The sequence below is a fragment of the Anser anser genome, assembly GCF_964211835.1.
Source record: "Anser anser genome assembly, chromosome: 12".
Taxonomy (NCBI): Eukaryota; Metazoa; Chordata; class Aves; order Anseriformes; family Anatidae; genus Anser; species Anser anser.
The window spans coordinates 17,904,491-17,922,351 of NC_139733.1; the positions used below are offsets into that span (position 1 = coordinate 17,904,491).

General features: G+C 41.0%; 2 protein-coding genes across 5 annotated transcripts in view; both read left to right on the forward strand.

Moving 5' to 3' along the window:
- The first annotated feature begins 2,200 nt into the window (after positions 1–2,200).
- Positions 2,201–12,748, forward strand: KBTBD8 (kelch repeat and BTB domain containing 8). Its single transcript, XM_083795721.1, has 4 exons — positions 2,201–2,426; positions 4,396–4,606; positions 5,225–6,339; positions 9,095–12,748. Exons 1-4 carry the CDS (start codon positions 2,411–2,413, stop codon positions 9,556–9,558), a joined length of 1,806 nt encoding a protein of 601 aa, XP_083651847.1. The 5' UTR covers positions 2,201–2,410; the 3' UTR covers positions 9,559–12,748.
- Positions 12,749–12,900: 152 nt separating this feature from the next.
- LOC310880224 (monocarboxylate transporter 2-like) overlaps positions 12,901–17,861 on the forward strand; it is a 40,345-nt gene continuing 35,384 nt past the window's right edge. For all 4 annotated transcript variants that reach the window (XM_083795725.1, XM_083795722.1, XM_083795723.1 and 1 more), the window contains exon 1: positions 12,901–15,253. The gene's annotated coding sequence lies outside the window, so the exon portion shown is untranslated. The remainder of the gene's footprint in view (positions 15,254–17,861) is intronic.

The following is a 17,861-nucleotide window of genomic DNA, read 5'->3' on the forward strand; positions in this document are numbered from 1 at the left end:
AAAATACTACAATAGCAATAAAGGAATTTATATCAATATATCTTAAAGAGCTTCCCAACTCCCCATTGTCTCCTGGGGAGCCAAAATCTATTCAATCAAATGATCTGATCAACAGCATGCAGTAAATTTGTGTGAGCACTAAGGGAAAACTCCAAATTTCAGACTTAGAGTTCTACTTTTGAATCCCAGGCCTGTCTTGCTTCCCAGGCAAAACACAGAAGAAAGAAAGAAAGAAAGAGATGCAGCAGAAATAAAGGGAGCTGGAACTCACTTAGCATCCTGTAACTTCTGAAAGAACTGGTTCTAATATTTGTGTGCAATGTAAACGCTGTTTATAAAATCTAGATTTCTGAGCAATTTGCATGGCAACATGCTTCTCTTTTTGCACTTCAGAAAGCCAGCAAATAATATTCAGACCTGGGTGAAAAAGCCTGGCCCCTGAATTCCCATGGGTGTGCCACCTCGTGCTAAATTTGCTTAGTGCCAGGGAGTGCTAATGAAAGTTTCCAGAGAGGGGAGCGGATGATGGTGTAAACACACTTGAGAAAGACTTCAGACTAAGAGGTGATGCTGATATCAATGCCTCTTAAAGATTATTTAAGCGTATTTTTATGGCAATTTATTTCCTTCAGCAGAAACCTTACAAAGATAAGCCATTTCAAGAAATACTTTTACTCCAAAGTACCAGTTCAATGCAGTACCTATATTAAAAAACATTCTCCCTTTCGCTTCTGCATTTTGAACACTAATCCAGGCCAGCCTAAGTGTCCACACCACAGGAAATGAACTGCATCAGGCAATATCATTTGCTGAAAGGTAAGAGTGGCGGTATTCTCCCTTCCCTTCGTTTTATATTTCTGGGGACAATTTCACAGGCCATGCCATTGCTGAACGGGGAAATTGGAAAACTGTAGAATCGATTTGCAGACGTGCGGTTCTATTTTCTTTTACACCTCCTTCATCAGAGCCTCTATCATTCCTGTGTTGTGTACCATTATTATCGACAGCACCTGGACACCACTGATAATTGCTAAACTAGGGAAAAGCTATTCCTTGCAAGTGAAAGCAAAACCACGTATGAAGCAGTCGGATGACACTGAGCAGTACTATTCTTGCCTTTAAATTCATCTGCTTCAGAGCACTGGTAACATACCCATTGTATGTTGTTGCTGAGAGGTAAAGGGAAATGTATTTTAAACACTCTTATCTAAATTGTTTTTGGTGCGTTTGCATTTTTTTTCTTAAGTAAACAAGCTTCGCAGCTGAACAGCAAAGTTGTATTGAATCTGTTTTGATTTAAAATATAAAAAATACGCTCTCCTTCTGAATGCTTCCAGTACATAGCAATTCTTCTCTTGTTAAGTGCATTTCATAAAGGAAAAAAGTATTTCTTCCACAGCAAACTTCTGATAACGCTTCAGTTATCAAAACTGAAACTAGTGGCTAGTCACGGCAGAAAGCCGAAACCAGCTGGTGACTAGCGGCCACTTTGCTGCTGGGAAGGAGAGAGAAACGTGCTTTGTGGTATTAAAAGGTCATTGCCAACAAAATGGTTGCTTGTCTGCTGGAGTCATCCAGCTGCTCTCTCCGCAGGATTAGTACAGTTGATCTGCCTGGCTCTGACGTGCTGGGGGCGCAAACACAGGGAAAATAAATGATAATAAAAAAAGACTGCTGTCATAACAAGCTTGCAGACTGATTATGTTCTTGAGTAAAGCCCTAAAAAGTTCTGGGCCTTGTGCTCTAGATACTGCCCTGCCCTTGTGGCAGCAGTAAGGTGGTAGATCAGGTTTCTCCATTCCTTGCTTTTCTAGTGGTGGCCATGGTGGCCAATGTCCCCAGCCTGCTGGGGGACAGCTTTTCTCTCCCTTGGGGACTCAGGGAGTTGTTCCAAGAGCGGCAGGACGGCGCAGACGGGACAAAGGCAGCACAAAGCAGCGATTCTGAGGGAATTATTTACACGGAGGGGCCATTTCTGCGGGGTTCCCGTCGCAGAGCCCCGAAGCCCAGTCTCCGCGCGGGGCCTGAGGGCCCCAAAATGGCGGCTCCGCCCCGCGCTTCCCGCCTCCCCGTTGCTAAGCGACGAGCCGAGCCCAGACCCCCCCCCTCCCCTCCCCATCCCGAAAACTACAACTCCCGTGCAAGCGCGCCGGGACGGAACTACATCTCCCAGCGCGCCCCGCGCTCCGGGAAGCGGAGAGACTCCCTTCGAGTCCCCTTGCACTACATTTCCCAGCGTGCCGCGGGGGCGCCGGCCAATCGGCGCGCCCCAGGTTGGGGGGTGCGGCGGCGCGGGGTTGGCTTCCGCGGCGGGCAGGGCGGCGGGGAGGAAGCGGCGCGGAGGAAGCGGCGCAGGTGACATTTCCTCACGGGCCGCCCCCCTCCCGCTGCCGGAGCTGGGGCCCCGAGGATGGCAGCGCTAGGAGGTGGGGGCTGCGCGGGGAGAGGGGCCGGGGGGGAGCCGCGGTCGGGCTGAGGGGCGGGGAGGGGCCTGGGGGGGGTTGAGGGGGGGGATGTGGGGGTAAAGGGGGGGGAAAATGGGGTAAAGGGGGGGAAATGGGGGGGTCCTGGGGGTGTGGGGGGGAATGGTGTGAGGGGAAGGCCGAGGGAGGGGGGGGGGGAAGATGGGGGGGGAGGGGAGGAGGTTGGGGGGGAGGGGGAGGTTCTGTAGGACCCCTCCAGGGGGGCTGGGGGGGGTATTTGGAGTTTGGGGGTGTCATGGAAATAAATGGACGTGGAGAGTTAGGGGGGTGGTGGGGAGGGTGGAGGTAAGGCATTGAGGGGTGATAAGGCGTTGGGAGGGATGACCCTTCACTGGGAAGGGAGGTGGTGAAAGGGAGCAGCAGGGTTCCCCAGCCGGACGTCTGGGTGTCGAGGGGTGAGCGGAAAGGCTGGGGCTTGGGGGTGAGCATCGGGGCCTGGTGGGCGCCGGCAGCGCTGGAAGGTGGCTTGGTTGCGTGTGCACATACCTGAGTGCCCGGCAGGGCCGGAGGAAAACTATTTTGAACCCTTTCAGTGTTAGAAAGTAAACGAAACCCTTCAGCAACGATAGCTACATCACACTTTTACTGTACATCAAGGCTCGGCTAGGTAGGAAACCTTGGCATCCATATAGAAAAGTATTTTATTTCCTTGGAACCTCCTCACTAGCGACTAACATTTGTTTCTGGAAAAAAAAATACGAGTACAAATTCTCCCCTTCCCCCGTGATCGGTGAGTTTTGGATGCTGGAGCTGAGTTACCGTGATCAACCCCCCTGTTGTAAATTTTACCCTGCGTTACTATCTTATTTGAAAAAAAGGCGTTTTTTATTTTGAAGGCTTTTCCTAACAGTTATTTGAAGAGACTCTGACAATACTTGGCCCCAAGCCCGCCATGAAAAAAAAATGTGCCCCACAGCAGATCCCTACTGACCTAATTGTGGCTGTGCTGAAAGCTGTGTCTGAGTTCCGAGTAAGAGAAGCTCTAACTGCTCTACATCACCGTGTGTTAGAACTTAAATCTCCCGTTCGTAGTCGTTGTTGCTCGTTACTTGTTTTTTGCCCGTTCTGTCTCCCTAAATTAAGGTATTCAGTGTTGCGGTCAGCAACATTACCTGACTTGCAGCTCTTACCACCTTATGTTTTTCTTTTGAGTTCTCCTTTGTTGTTGTTGCGTAAAAATCTTGTTGCTATTACGAAACAGGTTTTTGTGCTTGAGATATTGCTCAATTTTCACTTTGGGATTTACTTCATTAAGCATATTACGTGTTACTTAGAAGCTTATGCTCCACTTTGTATGTTTTCACAATTATATGCAAGTACCTTCACACCTGAGTAATTCTAAATGATAATTGTATTTTAGTCGTAAAGAAGAACATGTAGCCATACGTTTATTTATGTGAATTTATCTAATAGCTTTGTTGCTCGACATATTTACTGTGTCTTCATGAGTCTACTCCATTAGTCATCATTTGTGGAAGTTAGGAGCCAGTTCCTTTTTCGGTGTAAAGTTAAACACATGCGTACAGACTTGTGAAATGGTGACTTAGGTTGTGGGCTTGGTTTTCTCTTCTGCATTCTTTGTTCTTCTCATTCTACAAGTCAGTAAGCATCGTGATACCTTCCCCCCGAGTGATATCTAATAAAACATTCACACAAATATTTAGTATTTTTCCTAAAACTGGTGGATAAAATTTTATAGGTTAACCTACACGGTAGACTGGGGAAGGGGGGGTGAGAGGGAAACAACCTTAGATGCCCTTATATTTTTACTTGCTCATGGGAATGTTAGATTTGCTGTTGATGGATGACAGCACTGAGGAGGTACAGAATATTAATTTGTGCTAACTCTCATTTGTTCAGGCGTGCTTTCTCTCTTTTTTTTTCTTTAATTGGTTTCAATTTTGTTTTGTAGAACCAAGTAAGTTTTCACAAACACTGAATGGAATTCCTTCTTCAAACACAGTCAGCAGTGGAATGGACCCCTTCCATGCCTGCAGTATTCTTCAACAGCTTAAAACCATGTATGACGAAGGACAACTGACAGATATTGTGGTGGAAGTGGATCATGGGAAAACATTCTCCTGTCATAGGAATGTTCTTGCTGCAATCAGTCCTTATTTCAGGTACAATAGTCCATTGTTCTTGGGGTGACTAAAAGTGGAATTATAAATTATTTTCATTAAATGACAATTAAAAAACCCCACACCTATACCAATATTCCATGTAACTATTGATGATATAGCGCAACTAGTAAACAAATGTTTTTATTCCCTTAATGTCAAGGAATTATCAAAGGAGAGTTTCATTGGACAAAATCATACAATTTTAAAAGTAAAACCCTCCCGTGTTAAAAGTATCTTCATACAGTAACAGTATAGTTAAACTACTTGTTTCCCTTTAAAAATTGTATATTCTGTCATGCTAGAATATGCATATGAAATAACACGTTGATAGTTGAATGCAAAGTCTTGGATATGTCAAGAGCTTTGCTTGTAAAATGAATTCTAAAACGGGATTAGTGAGATAATTAAGCAAGAAATTCCAGCTTGCCGTATTTGTTTCAGTAAGTCTGAAACTGATTTAAAATTTAGGTTCCCAAGCAGAGCAGCGTAACATCGGTGATAAATGCGTTTGTGCGGATACAAGGGCAGGCGCGTTGGGATTAGCTGTGCAATATGATTTCTTAGACCTGTAGCCAGAAGGTAATTACAAATAAACTGCTAAATATTTTTCTTTTGTAGATCTATGTTCACTAGCGGCCTTACAGAGAGTACCCAGAAAGAAGTTCGTATAGTTGGTGTTGAAGCAGAGTCAATGCATTTAGTATTGAACTATGCATATACCTCCAGAGTAATGCTGACAGAGGCCAACGTTCAAGCTTTGTTCACTGCAGCTAGTATCTTCCAGATTCCTTCCATACAAGACCAGTGTGCTAAATATATGATCAGTCATTTGGACCCACAGAACTCCATTGGGGTGTTTATCTTTGCTGATCACTATGGTCATCAGGAACTCAAAGACAGATCACAAGACTACATTCGTAAAAAGTTTCTGAGTGTCACCAAAGAGCAAGAGTTTCTTCAGTTGAGAAAAGACCAACTCATAAGTATACTCGACAGTGATGATTTAAATGTAGACAAAGAAGAACATGTTTATGACAGCATTATAAGGTGGTTTGAGCATGAACAAAATAAGAGAGAAGTGCACCTTCCAGAAATATTTGCCAAATGCATCCGTATGCCTCTGTTGGAAGAGACATTTTTAGAGAAAATCCCTCCCATGTTTGCACAGGCTATGGCCAAAAGCTGTGTACAAAAGGGACAACATAGTGCCAATGGCTATACACAACGGCTTGGAATGACTGCTTCTGAAATGATCATATGCTTTGATGCTGCCCACAAACACTCAGGAAAGAAGCAAACAGTGCCTTGTTTAGATTCGGTCACAGGGAGAGTGTTTAAACTATGCAAGCCACCAAATGACTTGAGGGAGGTTGGAATTCTTGTATCTCCTGATAACGATATTTATATTGCGGGTGGTTACAGACCAAGCAGCAGCGAGGTCTCCATTGACCACAGAGCAGAGAGTGATTTCTGGATGTATGATCACTCTGGCAATAGGTGGATCCCGAAAGCTCCTTTGTTGCGAGCCAGAATAGGCTGCAAATTGGTTCATTGCTGTGGTAAACTGTATGCAATAGGTGGTCGTGTTTATGAAGGAGATGGGCGAAACTCTCTCAAGTCTGTGGAGTGTTATGACAGCCGGGAGAACTGTTGGACAGCTGTCTGTCCAATGCCGGTAGCAATGGAGTTTCATAGTGCTGTGGAATATAAGGATAACATCTATGTTTTACAGGGTAAGGTGCCTTGACTGACTGTGTGCTGTTTGATTGGAAATGGGGGTTGTTTGAGCCGACTGTCTCTTCTTAGAAGCACCATAGAAAACCCAAATTTTCTGAACATCTGAAGAGTGCCCTGGGACAACGGAGTGGGAGAAAAGCTAGGGAGGGCAGTGAGGTTGCTGCTGCAGTTCTCACGCCTTGGGAATGCGTCATCAAGTTGTTGTACTGAGTTCTTGCACAAATGGCAGTTTTGGTGGTGTTCTAAGTCAACAATTTAGCATTAAATCTCACAATGAAAATGCTGTATTCTTTATCTGAGTGGAACGCACTAATGTTGAAGAACAGCTGTTGTCATGAAAAAGCACTTAGCATTTTACTTAGCTGAACCTGTGAAAACTGGTGTCTCGTCTTTTTTTGGTGACTTGTAAAAACTGATTAGCCACGGTAGGCCTTCCCTCTCTGCCCAACTCTGCTTTTTGAAGTCAGCTAGGTAACTAAGGAAGATGATTTATCTTTTTCTAATTAGCTCGCACTGTCTTTCCATCCTATCTTCCAATAAATAATCAGACTTACTGGTTTATTGCATCTTGATTCTTAAATTAACGACTTAGGCACAGTTCTAGCACCAGCAGTGATAGTTCCATATTTGAGATTTATATCAGAATAACCCGTAAAGATTAAAATAAGTATGTTGACAATGATTTAGTACCAAGATGTACATGCAATTGAAAGCGGTGTGATGAAAAAGATGCTTGTGGTTATTTTAGACTGGGAATTACATATTCTAGGACTCTAAAAAGGATCGTTATGGGAATGGATAAAATAAAAAAGGGAAGAATAAATTATTTGATTTGTGGAGATTTTATAAAATACATATTTCTGCGTGCCCAAGCTTCATAGCAGTCCATGCTTAAGAGCGCTGAGACTGGTATATGAGGCTGTGGTAAGAGTCCCAAGAAGCAGAAAGAAAGATTGGGACAGGGAGTATCTTAGTTTTGTTTTTGTTAGGCCCATTTCTGTGTAAACATTTGCAGAATTTGGGGTCTTGGATCTCTACCAACCCCCCTCTTTTTGGGTCCATCTCCATGCAAAGCTGGACCACAGGAAAGAAACGTGTTGGGGAATACTGTAAGCTGCTTGTTATTGATCAGAAGTCAGCCTGATTTCTTGATGTTGTGTCCCTGCCACTCAGTAAGGTCGGAGGGTTTCCACAAGACCTGCAGGTGTTTTTCTTCTTTCATTTTCTTCTTTCCATATTACATCTGACTGGTTGTGGCTCTAAATTAAATTGTGTTAAAATAAGTTTTCTCAATCTTTCTCTCCTGTTGGATTAACTGTGTGCTTTAGATCGTTTAAAAAGGAGCACTGAGGAGTCTTTAACTTAACAGAATATTTGTTCATTTTTCAAGTGTTTCTTAGAACTGCTAAAAAATGGATAACATTTACAGAGGTATTATAACCTACAGAGTAAGAATGCATTTTTTTTTTTTTTTACAAATCATGGCTGCACTACTCTGTGTTTCAGTGGTTTTAATGGCATCCCAATGAAGTAGCTTATTTAAGTAAACATTGAGTTAACCAGCAAATTAAATAATTTGCCACAGAAAATAATCGAATTCTCTATTTGAGTGTGGAAGATAAAAACCTTGATTGGGCTGCACTCTACTAGTGTATAAAAAAGTTAATTTTCAGTAATTTTCACAGACAAAGCTCACGAGTTTGAAGTAGTCCATAAGGATTGATGGGAGCTGTAGAACGCAAACTGGAATGCAAGCATCAGTCATAGGAGATTATACTGTGGAACAAAAATGAATAATCAAAAAATGCATTATCTGTAAGACTTAATGTCTTAAGTTATATTCCACGCTTTTAGCTCTATTATTTCTGTATTCTTTGTTAAACTTGAGGTGCTTTCTTACACTGCAGAATAGTTTAAATTCTTAAAAGTATCAAAGTGAAATTTATATATAAAGTTGAATTATGTTAATATTTGGCAAACGTTAGCCTTTTCTTTCCCCCGAGCTTCATAAAAGGCAAGGTGGGCTCTATCTGTGTTCTTTTTATCAAGTTTGCATCTGAACTTTGCTGTCTACAGTCTGCATGCGCTTCTCTGTGCGCCCAACAGAAGAGGTGCCTTATCTGATCACGAAAGTAGTGATGAGTCAGTAGCTTCAAACGAGTCTTCACCTGGCATCCTTTTAAGCAAATCAACCTTTTAATTTCCAATCAACCTGTTGTTTAAAATCCTTTTAAACAAATCAACCGAAGTGTGTAACCAGGGACGTGATACAAACGGCTTCAAAGTCTGGGTAGTAGAAGATGCACTATTTGCTCAGATTTGACAACTTTCAAGCACAGAATTCCAAGATTTTCCACAGTCTGTAGATGCTGCTTATTTTGTGAAGATACTAAAGAACAAAACAAATACTTCGGATGTTTGAAGACTGGAATCTTGAAAGGTTTTGAGTCAAACTCTTAAGCGTGCTTTAGAGGTAGTAAAGGAGAGCTGGGAAACATGTAAAACACTGTATTTGTGGTGTGCTTCAAATTCCCATCAGCTGGGTTAGAAACTCAAAGTAGCTTGTACTTATTTTTTGTACGTTGAAGGAAGCAGATGATGATAGATTTTTGTCATGAGATCAGGGCTTTTAAAAATTGGTAGACTCTTTCTGTGTGTGGAAGACCATAGCTGAAAGCTTAGTAGCGGTGGAATTGCTGTTACGGAAATGAAGCATCAGTTTTATGTTTTATTTTTCCTCTCTCTTTGCAGGAGAATTTTTTCTCTGCTATGATCCTCAGAAGGATTACTGGGGGTTTTTGACCCCAATGACTGTGCCTAGAATCCAAGGCTTGGCAACTGTGTACAATGACTCCATCTACTACATAGCTGGAACCTGTGGAAACCATCAACGTATGTTTACCGTAGAGGCCTATGACATTGAACAAAATAAGTGGACTCGAAAAAAAGACTTCCCGTGCGATCAGTCCATTAATCCATACATAAAACTCGTACTCCTCAAAAATAAACTCCACCTGTTTGTCAGAGCTACTCAAGTCACTGTTGAAGAACACGTTTTCAGAACCAGCAGGAAGAATTCGCTCTATCAGTATGATGAGGTTACCGACCAATGGCAGAAAGTATATGAGACTCCAGATAGGCTCTGGGATTTAGGCCGGCATTTTGAATGTGTTGTTGCTAAGTTGTATCCGCAGTGTCTTCAGAAAGTTATTTAAATTTTTTTTTTTTCAGTAACAGGCCTTAGTGCTTTCAGTGGTAATCTGATGCTAGAGAAAACATGTCTTAAAAGAAAACAAAGAAATTCAGTATTTATTGTAAGCTGAAACAGATAGGTTGTTTTTTTTTTTTTGTATGTGGGGATGGGTGCTCTTTAAAGGTTGCAGTCTGGGGAGGGAATTACTGGTTCAGTTTCATATTTACTGATATTTTCCTGGGAAATGAGAAGGAGGTTACAAAGTGCAATTATTAGCATTTTTTTCTGGTAAACACTTAATCATGTCATACTTGAGGGGTGTTTTTGTGGTAAGAGCAAATTAAGTGGAAGAGCCAGGATAACTATGCACTACAGTGAAAGAAAATCTAGCATTAGTAGCTAAGGATGTCCAAGCTGTTTTGAAGTGACTTTTCTTTTTTCTCTTTTTTTAAATACGGGTAAAATTTGAGGCAATATCACTAACTTGTGTTTTTTTTTTTAATTTTAGATTGAAATTACATAGAGGAATGGTAGATCCTGATTCATAATGATCTTTTTCTTTTTTTGTACTGCTTTTGAAGTCTTCTAAAATGTTTGTAATGTTTGTGCACTACAGTTTGGGAGAAAAACTCAAGCCAGAGTTGGAACATGGAGTACCTTTGCCCTGGAAGGAGGCCTGTTCAGTTTGCTTTACCACTTCCGTCTATGGATTTTTGTTGAATTTGAGCTTAAAGATATCGAAAACAAATCCCAACACCTCTTTTTCTGCCACTTAGGTGTAGTGCTGCAAGAAAAAAAAAAAAAGAAAACATTTTTAACACTGCTTAAAATCTTTTTTCATCCCATAAAGGGCTTTAACCCAAAAGTTGATGGTGCTAGTACATTTTTAATACTTGTTTGTCTGAAATGGGCTAACCTTATGCTACTGTTTAAGACAGCCTGTTATTTTTCATGGAGTGTGTGTCTGTTTTCAGGCCCTGTTCTGTCATCATATTGTCTTTTTTAACATAACATTTTTACTGTAGTGGTATTCTTGCACAGATTGGTGACAGGATATGGCCTTAATAATATCGAAGTTTTTTTGTGGAGTGTTCATTTTGTCTCCACTAAAGTGCAGTGCTATGTGCAGTGTTAGCATGTGCTCCAGTAACTTTAAAATGTGTGGCTTAACTTTACACATCATCTTTTTCTTCCTGTGATCAAGCCCTCAGATACCTTCTAATTCATTCTGATCTATAATGTGAAAACTTGCACTACTGAGCTGTCTTCGTTACCCAGTATATTAAAGAAAAATTGACAGTAAGTGTCCATGGCTTAATCTTAGATGCTAATTTAGAATAGGGATTCAATATATTGCAACACTTTTCTCTATGTATTAAACATTTAGCTTACTTTTGCAGAAGTAAAAATTTTCCAAGTTCGGCCTCTACTTCAGTAGTTGAAAACTGGATGTAAAAGGGAAAAGAGGAATCCTAAAACTTATCGGCTATAATTTGCCAGGTTTGATTTGCTACTGGTTGAATTTTTTCCAGAGCTAGAGGTGTGCGTTATCTTACTCTTTCCTATTTTCTCAAATTGACCGCAGTAAACCAGTTAACTTGAAATGGCAGTGGCCACTGCTGGCTGTAAGTTCTTACCATTATCTGGCTTAGCAGCTGATATTTGAGTAAGCCAAATATTTAGCTCCTTAATGCTTATCCCCCTGGCATGGCTGAGGATTTGGATAATGTTCATTTGCCATGTGGTTTGTCTGTTCCCAAATGGAACCTTTGATTTACAGAAATACTCGCCTGGTTCTGTTTCTTAATTCTTGCACAAAATGTTAGAAAGGCAAAAACAAAACAACAACAAAACTGTGAAATGAAAAGGAAAAAAAAAATGCCTCTTTGCATTACATACCTCATCTTCCAGAGATTTACCAAACCGCTTCTTTCAAATGCGAGCGCCTGATTTTTTTTTTTTTTTCTGAAATAAAGTTGAAGTCGACAATACTTGCTAAGGCTGCGTTATACACCAGTGTTGAGGTGTGTTGTTTCTTTGTTTAGTTTTCTTCTGGATACCGTTTTATATATATCCATAGCCAAGAATAAGAGCTTGTTTTAAGTTCAACTAATTTCATTTTTCAAGTTATCCTTAGTCCTTGGCTAGCTCTTTGCGCTGTTGTAGGCCTCTAGCTGCAAGCTTTCTGAAGCACCCTCCCTAACAGTGTTGCATTTGTGTGTAAAACCATTCTTTTGCAAAGTGTTATGTAACTTTTTCTTTTTTTTTTAAAGCTTGGTTGAATATTTACAAGACTTCTTGCTGCTTTTTGACAATCTTCTATATTTATTTAGTAGAACAAATTTCAATATATTACTTGAAACTATGAAATAGAATTGAGTTAGCAATTGACTGGTCATGTGATGTGTAGAAGTACAATATGCTGTGGTTAATTCTGCAGTAGGTTTGTTAATTTTGTTTATCTGCACTAAAGTACGAAGATCTCCATTCTGTTTAACCATTCAAACTGAGGGTGTGATCCAAGTCAGTAATGTGTTTTTTTTAAGAAGCTAAATCCTGGAACTTGCTGTGGGAGTAGAATATACTGAATCTTTTGCATGAGGAGTTCGTTGAGACAGTAACGTAGCTGTGAGATTTTGCCAATTCTTAAATGCTTCTACATTTTGCTGAAAGTCAGATTCCTGGTAAAGTTTTTGCTTTAGAGTCAAGCTTAAGTAAACTTGCACAGCACAGAAAAAAAAATAATTGCACCAAAGGTACTGATAATAATATTTAAACAGTAACCTATAAGTTTTCCCCACTTAGTATTTTTCTGCGTTCATTTACTGCCCTTTTATTAAATTAATTTCTAGCATTGTAAGGATTTACATAAGCGTGAATCTCTTTCAGAATTATTAATTACTTTAGAAGGAAGCATTTTGTAATTTCCACTTGATTCTATCAGTAAAACTTAGGCTAACTAAAAGCAATTTTGGTGCACCAAACATGCAGTGTTTGTATGTTCTACAAGAAACTGAAGAGCTCCCTGTTCGTAAGGCTGTTTAGAAATGGCATCCAACATTCAGTGCTCAGGTATGTTAGTAAGAAGTACTGTAGTCCTATGAGGGCAAATGTGTGGATTTTTAAACATTTTGCCATAATTGCACAATTTTGCATTTTTACTTAATGTCATGTTATGTTTCTTAAAATAAACCTATTGTTGAAATACAGAACCGGTTGCACTCAATTGTGATAAATCCATTGCATAATTTTTAGTAAGTTTCTGAAAATTAACCCTGTGATATCACTTTATTTTCTAGGATGCTTTTACCATTCAAGTATTGGGTAACTACAACTATGAACTCTAACCTGGGGACAATTTGGACTCTCAGTTACTATTTTATTAGCAAACTCCAGAGACAGCATGAAAGCACAGCCAATCATTAAGATTGGAAGAGACATCATCTTTTAGATGATAAAAGCATCCTAAACTCAGTTCTCTGTCTCCTGTTTCCTTGGGTTGGAGCACCTTTGTTCTGTCCAAAACTCAAAGGACTTGTAAGGAAAGATTCCCCAGTGCTGTATTAGAGCTTAGCAACACACCAATATGTAATCAACTGTTGGGACTTAAAGAAGTTAAGAAAGAGCTGAAGCTGGCAAGAGGGGGTAAAAAAAGACCTCCATCTGTGATCCCCAAGGGAAAAAATTGTGTCAAAGTAAAATAACGAGACTGCAAGAAAAAACCAAATTGCATCGACTGCCTGAGGATAAACTGAATTAACTCAGGGTCCACAGTTTGGACAAAGCTAAAGCTGCAGAAACTAATTAGAATTACCTCCTTATAACTTTGTTTGGTTTCAAGCAGAGGGGGAAAAAAACTGAACTGAGCGCTTGTAGCAGAAGCCTCAGAGAATGCCTTGCTCTTCAGATGTATCTGAATGGTTCTGCTGCTTAGCTGCACTGCTCATGGCTCCTTTGAAAAGTCATCAGGGTATTTGCGAGTTAAGTAGTAGCCGTTATCTGGCTTATAAAACATGTTCATGAAGATGTCTGCAAATTTTCAGCCAAGTCATAAAAGTCATATCTGGAAGATATTCTTGGTTTATAATGTCCAGGGAGAGGGACCAGAGCCAAAACTGGGATAGGAGTAATTCAGCCATAGTCTTTGATTCCCAAACTTTTCTTCTGCTATCGTGCTTAAGGATAAATGAATTTGCCTCAAGTGCCCCAGCTGTCCTAGTGTGCAAAATCCTCTTATCACTTGGCATGTGTTATAATGCAAATGTACATGTTACAGTGGGTGGGAGGGGGCAGATCGTTTTTAGCTGTGCTGGTTTTCCTTTCAGGCATTCTTTGGGAACCAAAGCATGTTATTTTGTAAGCATCTGCTGGAGGAATGAAATGTGTTCACGCCCCAAAACAAAATGACATTACGTAAATAATCCATGAGGTTTGCTCCATGGTAATCCACTTCTATGAATCCACACTGGTTCTTCCTTGTCCCAAAGCCGCCTGATCAGCCCCTAGAAGCACATTCATGCATGTTTCTCGGGGGCGTATCTTCCAGTACGGCACCCGTGCAGGCAGTAGATGAAGGAATAAACACCCAGGCGTTGCCTTCTCCTTATCTCCTGGCAGCATGCAGACTGCTTGCTGCCTCTACAAGGGGGCAGAGTGAGGCCAGCAGAGCTTGAACCCCTCCCCTTTTAACATCTGGGTAAGGTCCTGCGTGCCTTGCTGCTGATCTGCATGTTTCTGTACAAATGATAATGCAAATATCCACTGTAAGAGGCAGGTATCTATTAACTTTAGCTAACTTGGGGTGATCAAGCTACAGTTTAACAAGTTACTTCAGGAGAAGGGAAGCTAACAAACCGTTTACAACATCTCTCTTCATAGTGGACTTTCTGAAACATAGGGTTGTGTTGCTGAAAGCTTTCCCTTTCCAATGGTAGCAGTAGGATCTCATTCCTCTTTAAGAACCTAATCTCATGCACAACCTGTGCAGACCCCTTACATCTTTAGAAGGTTTGGCCCTCCGAATACAACCTAAAACAGGTTCTACCTCAGAAGATGTGATGTGTGTAGTAGTAGACCCTGGGCCTGATCAAGCACAGGTCTAAAACCCCATATACATTCCCTCATGAAATAATGCTAAAAATTTACATTTGGAGAACACTTGGCCAGACTGGTTTTGATGATTTTTATTTTTATTATTATTATTATTACTTATTTTGTTTTGAAGGACTGCGCAGCTTCCTGCATGCCATGAGCTTTGAGCAGAGAAGGTCTCGATCTCCCCGAAGAGGAGCGAAGGAAGTGGATTAGATGACGCATGATCTCCTGCTCTTTATATCACCTGAGCAAAACTGAGGTATTCCCAGAGAAGAAGGAGCAATGCTGCAAGCAAGTCTATACGGATGGGCTGCAGGCCGCCCCTTCCTACACAGCGTGGCCCCACAACAGGTCATGAAGAGGAGGCTGCGTGCCCTGACAGCGTCACTTACTGGCCCTAAAGCGTGGAGTCTGACCTGTTAAAAGACAGTATGTGCTTATTTAGATCTTGAAGTGTCACTGAGTACCAGCAATGAAAACATATCTGTAAAACATCAACCAAAATAGTACCAAATATACCCATTTAAAGGAACGCTTTGTGTCCCCGTGTCTCCTTAGACCTGCACATGATCTGTCTGCGGATCGGTTACTGTCGCGGAAAGGTGGCAACGGGCAGTTTTAATGTAAGAAAGTACAAATTGTATGCTTGGTTTGTGCCAACTTTTGATTTTTTGCTCATGTGTGTATGTTACATATATTGTATATGATTATCAGCGTTCTATTCTATTTCTTTGAAATCAAGATGGTGGGTAATATATCGGCTGTAGAAAAATATTTGCAAGTAAATTTTGTATTATTTCATATTCTTCTGGTTTGATTCTGGTCATATTCCTTCAGTAACAGATTTCTTCAAACACTGAGAAATAAGTTCATAGGCAGGAGCATTTGGTGGACATCAAATTAACTTCCTCTAACAACCCAATAAATGAAGTGAAACGCTTAAATTGTGTTTGCTCTGCAAATTTGCTTTTTGTTTTTTTTTTTACTTAAACAATACAAATTAAAGATGTGCAATGTTTTACATCAAAAACTAACGTGTGGAGAGCAATGCTAAGATAAAGGAAGCATCTGATTAGTTACTGAAATTTCAGTTTTTTATAGGCTAATGAAACAGTAGAGTTTCTGTTTCTCTTGTCCATCTCAACTGCTGATGGAACTGACCAAGCCTTTCCAAATTCATTTTGAAAAGTAGTTTGAATAGTTTGCTATTGTGTCTGAAATGCATGCAGTCACAGCTCAATAACTATCAGCAGAAAATCTTCACAATTGGGGCAATTCCTATTTTTTAAAAAAGAATGTCCAGGTTGAGAGCCTGTTTACTTAAGTATCCTGTGAGCAAGAGCAGGTGGTGTTTGTTGAACGAGTTGTTAGAAATTATTGAGTTTGTTCTGATTACAATGGACACTTAGGATAATAAATTCCCCAAAGTAGTTCACCATTCTGGAATGGGGAAGAACCAAGGGAGCTATCGAGCTGGTATCTGCAAGAAAAAGCCTAGCAGCACAGAAGCTACTTAGTTCTAAAAGTCCAAATGAGTCCCACCCTTTCCAATGCTGTAGTGTTGAAAGAAATGACTCCTGTGAACTCTAGGTCTGGTGTGATTGCCATCTCTTCAGCCGGCAGCTTCTGATGACCTCCTACAGGGCAGAGGGCTGCGTACACCTGGAACAATCTGTAAGGAACTCTCATAGCACCTGTAGCAGTGTTTAGGGATTTATTCCATTTAGAAGACAGAAAAACACCAAATCTACTTGTCATGTTTCTGGTGTAGAAAGTTGTAAAAGTCTTAGAAACGCAGCAGAAATTAACATCTGGTGTAAGTCGTGACCAGTGAGGCAGGAGGAGCTAGATCATACCAACTTCTGTCCAACTGGAGTTCTGTCCCTGGCAGGGGGTTACTGGTGGCTACCCAGGGAAACGAGAACAGAGCAAGCTGTTGATGTTCCCAGTCTCCAGTAATTTGCAACCAGCAATGCCAGAGGTGTTATCGTTGTTTAATAGCCCTCAGTGAACTTCTCCCAGGGATGTCTTGCTGCCTTTTGACCCTCGGTGACTCTTCAGCGTGCTCTTACTGTTAGGTGGTAGAAAATCCTTCTAAATGGGAGGTGTGCATCCCGTGTTTGTGAGAGGAACAGCTGAGCTGGCTGTGACTGCGCTGGAGAAGCCTTTCTGATTAATGTAAACCAGGAGCTACTGCATGGTTTTAGGCCTTTGTTGTGCCCTTGTAGGGAAGATACTTTTGTTGGGCCAATGCAAAATAATATGCATGACTGCATGTGGCTATGAGGCAGGAAATACAGGCTCCAGCAGATGCTGACTTGCAAAGTCAGCTTGGATGAATCATTTTTCTCGTTGTCTTTGTTTACCTTTCTGCTGGGTTTTCTCCTCAGTTTGGATGAGAACATTGCACAGGCCTGCCTATGGTCAGCTTTTTCCTGTTTTTTCTTGTACCTAAGTAGTGTGCTGCGGTGTTTGGATTATAAACGTGGCAGGGGAATGTTTTAAATCCCCCAAATGGGGATTTGCAATGTAAGTCTTACGGAAACATTCCTACTGAAACTGGGTTACATAAACCTCCACAAAGTGCGTGGCCACGTTGTGGACATTGCTCTTTCAGTAGCCCAGTTCCACTGCTTGATTTACTGGTAACAAATTCAGGAATTTTCCATATCCCCTCCTCTCACTCCAGGGTGAAATTTACCCTTTGTTAAGTGTCAGTGTGGCCTATGAATCCCTTCCTTTGTTCCTTAGTGACCAAAATAAGTCTGACGCAGGATTTTAGGTGACCCGGGGGTCATGCAAGAGGACTTCAGCCAGAAGGTTAAAATTGCCATGGCCAGACTGGCAGTGATATGTTGCACTGTATGCGAAGTGCTTTGGAGGAGAGCAGGAGCAGAGCCTGCAGAAACAATTCCTAAAGAAAGAATGAGTTAATAATAATAGCTAGATTTAATTTCAGTTCCTCCCTTTGGTTTTCTGTAAGAGCTAGCCTTGATGTAGAAAAGCTGGACAATGAATTTGATACCATAATCTGTTTTTATGCAAATGTCCTCTCAATAAATCTCCTGTTAAACAGAAAATGAAATTAAATGAACAAATATATTCATAATGTTAGACTTCTAAAGGTGGTGTACAATTAGTCAGAGTTTTACAAGCAGAATGAATTGGTTGTAATAAAAAATAACCTTTCTTGTTAATCCCTGAGAATATATTTAAAGCCCAGGCTCAACC